The 8,608-nt window shown below is 46.6% G+C and overlaps 2 protein-coding genes across 2 annotated transcripts; both read right to left on the bottom strand.

The window, feature by feature from the left end:
• Positions 1-1,798: 1,798 nt before the first annotated feature.
• Positions 1,799-3,815, bottom strand: LOC120653010 (40S ribosomal protein S20-2-like). The gene is made up of 3 exons (XM_039930993.1): positions 3,626-3,815; positions 2,839-2,952; positions 1,799-2,217 (listed from the first exon to the last, which is right to left on the bottom strand). Exons 1-3 carry the CDS (start codon positions 3,747-3,749, stop codon positions 2,075-2,077), a joined length of 381 nt encoding a protein of 126 aa, XP_039786927.1. The 5' UTR covers positions 3,750-3,815; the 3' UTR covers positions 1,799-2,074.
• A 675-nt stretch (positions 3,816-4,490) lies between these two features.
• LOC120653011 (chloride conductance regulatory protein ICln-like) lies at positions 4,491-7,616 on the bottom strand. Its single transcript, XM_039930994.1, has 7 exons — positions 7,281-7,616; positions 7,067-7,190; positions 5,956-6,073; positions 5,609-5,668; positions 5,453-5,536; positions 5,308-5,384; positions 4,491-4,923 (listed from the first exon to the last, which is right to left on the bottom strand). Exons 1-7 carry the CDS (start codon positions 7,439-7,441, stop codon positions 4,855-4,857), a joined length of 693 nt encoding a protein of 230 aa, XP_039786928.1. The 5' UTR covers positions 7,442-7,616; the 3' UTR covers positions 4,491-4,854.
• Between the last annotated feature and the right edge of the window lie 992 nt (positions 7,617-8,608).

The following is an 8,608-nucleotide window of genomic DNA, read 5'->3' on the forward strand; positions in this document are numbered from 1 at the left end:
TTTAAAAATCAAGTGTGGACCAGACGGTACCAGGTGCCTGGCTTCGTTTTTGGTTGTTGGGGGCTCAAAAATCTTTTTTGGTTTATCGTTATCGTTTTCTCTTTTTTTTTATGAAAATTATCGTTATCGTTTTCGTTCGGTTGGATTTCAATCTCATTTTATACGGGCCAGGGGATCGAGTGGCCCGTGGGGCCGAAATTCATCATGGGGATAAGGATCGGAACCGGATCTTGGACTGTCGGCACGCTTCCTTCCTCTCGCCCGTCAGCTCTTCCAATTCTGCCCATTCGTGTCTCGCTTTGCCGAATGTGTTGGTGTTGACGGTCCTGGAGATAGACACAATTAGCATCTCGTAATGGTAGTAGTGTAATTACGGGCTCCTTTTTATAAGATTAGTAGGGTGATTGTGGCTCTCCACAGTGCAGCTATTGACGCTAGGAGCTGTTTGTTACAGGGTGACGGCTGGCCTGGGGCGTGAGCACGCGAAATCGAATCACGTGGACTTGGGCATTGACTGACTCCCAAAGCCGTCGTCGTCCTACCAGTAAGCAGTAGAGTTTTTCATACGGCGGAGAGCTGGAGCTAGCACGGCTGATCTGCTCCCTGCTCTCGTAATCTCGTTGACAAATATTAACCTACCTTTTTTTGATACTGCAATATAAACCTACCTATTCACACCGCTGAAGGTTCTTGACGGGAGTTCGGTGCCTGTTTCCAGGCAAAAATCGAACGAGACGAAATCGTTTTTTTTCTCTCGCTTGAGTACGTGACGGGGTTTAGCATCCGCCGCTGCCTTGGCTGTGAAGCGTCGTCGGTCCAATGGACTGGGGTTGCAGGTGGCGGCGTGGCGCTGCAGAGTTGAACACCGAGTTCCACTCCGGATCTCGTCTGATCACACGTCGCGAACGATTCCTTGAACCTTGATGGTTAAGTCAGCGTTTCCTCTTGTTTTCTGTGACGCCGGTGTCACGCACCTCGAAGCTAGTAGCTGGTGATTTCTATCTCCTTTTTGTCAGGAGCGGATCTAGCGGTGAGGCGTCGAGCCCCCCAACTGCCGTGATTTTCAATCTCTCACGAGCCCTCTCTAAGTCCTCCTTACAAATTTGAGGAAAGAAGAAGAGAAGTGGCAGGTAGGAAGAAGAGGAAGCAGCTCCTCTTGCCGGTCATTCCTGCCTCCACAACTGCCTTTTGTTACTCTAGTCTCCAAGTTTACCACCGCATTTCCGGCTGGAGCCTGGAGGCCTTCTGCCGTGGCACTGGCACGGCAAACATCCCGCTGTGCGTCCGTCTTGTCGCTGTCGGCGGCAGCGCGACGGGCATGGCGCCATGGCGGCGGGCGCACGCAGGAGGCGTGCAGCGGCAAGAGCCCCTGTAGTGTAGGGGTCGCACTCTGCTGTCTCCGTTCACAGGCCGGCGCGGCATGATGTAGAACTCCCATGTCATTGCGGAACACAGACTGCATCATTCCAGTTAACACTGATCGCAACCCTCGTGTTCAGACTTTAAAAGTACTCCCTCCCTTTCAAATTATAAATTATTCCAAAAATCTCGAAGAGTCAAACCATCTTAAAGTTTGACCAAAATTATAAAGAGAAATATAAAAATTTATGACATTAAATAGGTACACTATGAAAATACAGCTAACAAAAAATCTAATGATACTTAATTGATATTATAAATGTTATTATCTTATCATATAAATTTGATCAAACTTAAAAAATTTGAACTCCCCAAGATTCTTGGAATGACTTATAATTTGAAACGGATGGAGTATATAAGTATCATTCCAGAGCAACACTGATCGGAACAGCCGAGTTCATATGTTAAAAGTATGAGCAACCGACAAAACACAGACGCACGACATTGGGGAAACAGACAGATAACTGAATCAAAATTTCAAGTAGCACAGGCCTTTAGACCAGACAAACAGCTATGGTAGGATTATAGTAGGCGGCGCAAAAACAGTCTTGGATGCTAATAATCACTCAGATGTCTCATACAAGCACACAAAGGGAGCACAAAAACTAAACCAATGCAATATATGGATAGTCTATGACAGCTAAACTGCATGGCATTACACATCCGCGATGGTCACCTCGACCTCGACACCAGGCTCAATGGTGATGGAGGTGATCTGCTTCACCACATCGGGGGAGCTGATCAGGTCAATCACCCTCTTGTGGATACGGAACTCAAAGCGATCCCATGTGTTTGTTCCTGATCAACAAATTAGGATAGCATCAGTCAATTACAGGAGTTTATAAACACCAAAATGGAATCAGTGTGCATATCCCACATTGTAGACCTCAGAAAGTTATCAATAGTTTCAAAACAGTGCTCCAACCGGGAAAAAAAGGTCTAGGTGTAAGTATCCAGAAAGTAAAATCCAAATTTACCCAAAAAGGTTAGCACAGCTTAAGATAGTACAAAGTGAGTCATAATTTAACACATAGCCAAGGCAACAACAGAGAAATAACATAGACCTACCAAGGTGCAGAGTGCAGACTAGATATACCCATAATGATTGAAACATCCAATTCAAGGTCCACGTACAGATTTCAGCAATAGTAAAAAGAAAGAATGGTTTGAAAAACAAATATGATCACAAGACAGCAAACTAGCTAAAACTGAAAACAATACTGTTGTACAGATAACAAATACCATAAAGATGAAAGCACCTTTTATTGAATAGTCAATTCATACATTAGGACACACAACATGCTTAGCTGTTTAGCACTATAAAAATAGCTTGAGAACTCTATAAAATTCAATTAGAAAAACCAACCAAAGCCATGCCACATATCAGTTTAACAGCAGATGATTTGAAAGACTCAATACCTTCACCACATGGGGACTTGCGGGTGGTGATGTGGAGAACCTTAGTAGGGATCCTGACGGGTCCCTTAACCCTCAGCTGCTTGTCCTTGGCTCCCTTCACCAAATCCGCACAAACTGAAATATACCAGCAAAACCCAACAATCATCAGTTTGCTGAACTCAGTGAATGTCAGACTACAACACAAGCTCTGTACTTCATGGTGCAGCATGCAGCATAACATGTGACCAAAATACAGTTAAGTCTCAATGATACAATATACTGAGGCAGCACAATCACACATAGCATACTTGATCAAATGATAGAAATGACCAGCACCAACTTATGTCTAGATGAAAGTGATAGGAACGACACATCACACATAATTGGCATAGGTTGCTAAAATCTTCCTGTAAGATCGAATAGAAGAAATGGCACTTTGGCTGCCGCGCTTGTCCCCAAGGGCACGGTACATCAAATTGATGATTGGAGCTTTGTTCTGTTACAAGAGAAACAATAGGAAATGGGTCTACGCACCCAGCAATCTAACCAACGGGAAATTGTATAACAGCAACAGTAAATTACAACACATCAGATTTCTGTATGTTCACGAGACTCCAATTACACGTTAAGAGTACTGCAGGCCACAAGTTCGGCAGATAGATCTAAAGCATAAACATAAACTATATACAAACCAGCCGGCAAAGGAAGGTTGTATACAGACCATCACGTTTTACTGTATACAAAGCAAGGATAGCTAAAAGACCAGATCAGGAAATAGGGGGTCTGGATTCTTGAGGTTCGGCTATACCTTTCTCCAAGTTCTTGACGTTCTTGGAGGACAGGGTGATGCGGATGCGGTTAAGCTGCAGCTCGGGGGCGTCCTCGACGCCAAGCTTTCCCTTGAGGCCACCGTAAACCGCCGCCGCCGCCATGGTGCTCTGGCTCGGGGGGGGGGGGGGGGGGGGGGGGGGGGGTGGGGAGTCTTCGCTTCCTCGCTCGGCTGCTTGGGCTAGGCGGCGCTGCGAGGTAGGGTTTTCGCCCGCGGGTGGGTTCGAGGCTACTTATATGAGAAGTGAACGGATCGGCCCAACTTGAACCAGGCTTTGAACGGCCCATCTAGTTTTTACATTCCATTTGTCCTCTACTAGTATCCTCTCAAACGGAAGAAAAAGGGGGGGAAATGTCCTCCAGTATTTTCAGGGTTTTATCCCTTCGAAGATCGGCAGGAGCTGTGACGTTCATTTCCAGGATAGAGTGCCATCTGATTCAAAAAAAAAAAGGATAGAGTGCCATCGAAAGAACACTGGCTGGAACTTATACAAGCACACGGTCGCAACGATAAAAACAGCAAGTTTTTGGAATAATTGCCTGGAACTTTCATCGTTCAACCCTAATTGGTAATTCTGGTGAAAATAAATTAGCTAGAGCAAATTGTCGGACCAAGTTGTAATTTAAATGCTCTAGAAAAATGATTATTTAAACGTGTTGTTCAATTTGTCGGAATTCTGGTGAAAACTAGAGTGGTATATTAAGGAAAAACTCCCACCTTCTTAAGTAAGCATATTCATATTTTTGAAAAAAAGTCTCGCAGATCCAGAATTTCGTGAAGCTCATATCGTTCAGCAGCACCGCCTGGCAGCATGAGTTTGAATAAGAGAGAAAAATGCACCACGTGACACCCAAATTGACTGAGACCAGCGATTCTAAACAGATGTAATATAGTTATGCCATGATATACAAGGGAAAAGATAATATATTTCTTTTCCCAATTTCACCTTCTATTTGTTAGATCAGAAGTACCTAACTAATTCACACGTTTCCCCATCATGCTCTACAAGTTACATTCTTGACCAGCAGCAAGACCTTTTTCTCACCAAAAGTAACCCTCGATGCAACTCCAGAAAGTCGCCCAGAGATGTTAATCTTATAACATCGAGGGGAGAAAATGTAGGCGAAACAGTAGGCAACCAATCTGCATCGGTAGTGATCTACAACAAAATAAATCACATGGTGCCTTTGAGCAATATATTCCTGTTTCTAATGTCCATTTTCATGGATCTCCTGTTCCTCATCTGCATCCTCAAAACGCTGGTCATTGATTTGAAGCTGTGAGCCAAAATGACCATAATGTTAGGTGAGCATTCTGAAACATAATTAGAACTTAATGCAGTGGGCGGATAAGGTATGCCAGTTTTGCAAATAATATCTTACTTCAGTCTAATGTACTAGCTTAGCACGTGAACACGATTAATGTAAGATTAATATTGCATCATATCCAAGCACTATTTCTAATTCTGACAACCGTGTAACTCAGACAAATACTTCCCAGGGCCCACTATATAGATATATGTGTTATTGTCTCAGAGGCTGTGCAAGTGCAACGTTAATAGAAGATTTCACGAATCAACTGACCCTAAACCAGACTTATGATTAAAACAGTGAAAAGCAAACTTATAAGAGTGTAATAACATTGACAAATTCCTTGCTTACCTCAAACACTGATTGACTGAGGTCATATCCACCATTTTGACCTATTGGATTGGCATTGAAAAACTGGGTACCATTTTCTGTATGCAAGAAAAGACATCAAAGTGCTGCTAACACATTAGCGTAAAAAAATACACACAATGCTTACCATCAACCATGTCTTCATCACCATGAACCCAGCCACCATCAACCATATCATCACCATGGAACCAACCATTCTCCCCGTTGCGCTCTGGAAAATAAAAAAAATACATTGATTTGCGACAGAACTGTTCTAAGTATCAAGTGTAACTTCATAGCTTACCAGCATTAGGATCAGGATTCAGTTCAGCACAATGGCAGAAGACATCAAAAAGCGCTTCCACTGAAGTTCTGTCAAGGATACAAGTCATGCAATGCCACAGAGAGAATTGCATAGATACTTCAAGAACTCAAGAGACAAGAAAAGCAGCAGTCTGCCAACTTCGATTTTACATTGAGATATTGTAGTGTTAACTGTGAGAATTATTGCATAATGAAATTAGTAGCGCCCTGAATCAGTTCAATAGATCGCAAGTTGTAACATCTAAATCATGAAACACTTGAACACTGAACACCAGAATGAAGCAAACAAGGAAATATTTGAAGAGACATGTTAATTTAAAAGGATACATTGACCAGGGTCCCCCAGTATAATGCGCAGTTCAGAGACTCTTGATAGGTCTAATTCATCATTTGCTTCAGGATTTGATTCAACAGCCTCCTCGTCTGTGGCAACTTCTGCCTCAATCTTCAAATTACATGGACAAAATGTCAGACATTTATACCAGGGAATATTAAAAACAAAGCAACAGAACAAAAGTACAAAACAGACACATAATGGTTCACTGCACACCAATTAAACAACAAAATGGTACAGACATGTCAGAATCAGGATATGCAGATATAATGTAAGTTCAGCAGGGTACTTATCCACAAAAAAATTTAACTAATACAGCAAAAGTACAATTTATTTATATGCAGATGAGGGCTTGCTTTGTTCAGGAACTCTATTGCAACATGTGGTGACTGGTGAGTTATTCAGTAGAAATGGAGAAACTTAGTACTGCTACAAAATAAAACAGGTACTGCCACCTATCCACAAATGAGACAGCACCATCCCTCATAGACACAGAGAGAAACTTTGTTCATCAGTGGAAATACATGGCTACAACAGTTCTGAGCCTTCTGCATATCCAGTTATCGACAAGGGAACATTTAACCGCAAATGCCACAAGAGAACCAAGCTATGCCAAGCTATAGATGCCAAAAGCAAAATGGTGCCAACTGCAATAGTCAAAGAATAACTAAGCATCATGTGACAAAAAATCCTACACTCAATAGTCCACACAACCGTTCTAGGGTCTGTGAATCAAAGATCCTAGTTCTCTAAAAGCTATGAGGTATTCTGAAACCATCCAGAAAACAGAAGAAGGAAGTTTTTGAAATCCCGTGAGCAAAGGGATCTACCAATAAGACTGTACGAGCGTCTCACGCTGAATTGTACAGCCTACCCCACTAGGCCACTACTAACAAGAAGCTTATTGGGCACTCCCGGATCCTAGACCATGGTCCAAGACACTTCAAGGTAGAGTACACCCCACACTTTAAGCACACATAGCTCAACTGTTAGGACATAAGAGCTAGACCTGATCGATCTTTCATCTTATTGGACCTCAAGAGGGAGTAATTCTACAACGAGCACTAAAGTATCCGCAAAAGGAGAGCTTGCTTGTCCAATCACCTGCGTGTAGAGGCAGGGCGAGGGATACGCCTCCAGGTCGCGCGACACAGCGTGGAGCGAGATGGCGAGGAAGTCCACGGCGTAGCCCTTGCCCTTCTCCGCCTCGCTGAGCCAAATCACCCTCCTAGTTGAGGTGAGCAAGCCAACGGTTAGCGAAACATCAACCGTCGGAAAAAGTGCTGGAGATGTACTCGTGCAAGCCGAGCTTCACTACCTTGTGGTGACGAACAGGGTCCCCGGCAGCTCCGGCGAGCGGCGGCCGAGGGCGACGGACGCGGCGCGGTCCACCCGGACCAGCTCCTCGCCGGAGGCGGCGTCGAGGCGGGGCGCTCCGTCGCCGGCAATGTAGGAGAAGCGCTGGAGTCCTGGAGCCATGGGAGCGCGGCGGCGGGGCGGCCGAGGTGCTAGGGTTTCGGGCCTCGAAGGCTTCGGGGCGTGCGAGATTTGGGGATTCTTTCGGAAGGGTTTAGCGGTGGTGGAGGACCGTGCCGCGCCGTGCGTACGGGGGCGCGCTGCGTGTTGGGAAATGTATTGCGCGTGGGCGGGGCAATGGCCCGAGCCCCCAAGTTGACGAAGGGTACAAATAGCTCTCCTGAATTTCCTTCAAAATATTTTTTTAGGCGTGACACCTCTGTTCGGCTGTTCCAAACAATTGTTTGATTACCTTTTCAAATTTTGTATAAATTATTTCTGGGTGTCTGTAACCTTAAATATTTCTCGGTATTTTTCATCGTCACGGAACAAAACCAAGTAGGCTGTATATGTCAGTATCGGCGCGCAGGTACAGTCACCGCAAATCCGCCATGCCAACCGTTGGGTTCAACGCCTCGTCACGGGCAAGACCGGCGCCCCGCCTCCTGTACGCGGCAACGCTTGCACAGTTAACCCACGTACACGAACCCATGAAAAAAGTGCGAGATACCCACGGTCCCAGGCTCCCAGCTAAAAGATTTCACTGTTGCCTTAGCGGCCGGGAGCGGCAGCGACGACGAGCAACGATACAACACGGACGCTGTGCGTGGGCACCGCGCACCGGCCACCAGTTTCATTGACCAGTAGTATGCCATTGCCGCGGCGCGCCCAACGCCTCCGGACCCCCCCGCGCGCTCGATGTCCATGTCCTGATGCAAACGGCACGCGCCCGTGCGCGCGACGCCCAGCGGCGGCCGGCACAGCGGAGCGAGTCCACCGACGCCCGTCGCGTCCGTGGCAGCACCGGCACGCCGCGGTCGGCCTGGCTCTGCCGCGCCAGCGGGTTTTCCGGTCGTTTCCACGTCTTGCCGGTGGCGCGACGAGACGTCCAACTGCCCGGCGCTGGCCCGTGGGAAGACGTCGTCGTGGGTGGCCCGGCAGTCAAAGCCTGGCGACTAGGCGCGCGGTGGCTCCCGCGTGACGGGCGCTCCCTGACACGGCCGGGCCGGCGCGGACGACGAGGGAATGGCGATGGCAGGTGGTGTCTCGGGGGTTGCGAACTGGCCAAAGTCGTCGGGCGCCGGGCTGGCCGGTCTGGCCTGGCGAGCTCTGCGGTCTGCGCGCATGCCG

Source organism: Panicum virgatum, chromosome 9K (assembly GCF_016808335.1).
Source record: "Panicum virgatum strain AP13 chromosome 9K, P.virgatum_v5, whole genome shotgun sequence".
Classification (NCBI taxonomy): Eukaryota; Viridiplantae; Streptophyta; class Magnoliopsida; order Poales; family Poaceae; genus Panicum; species Panicum virgatum.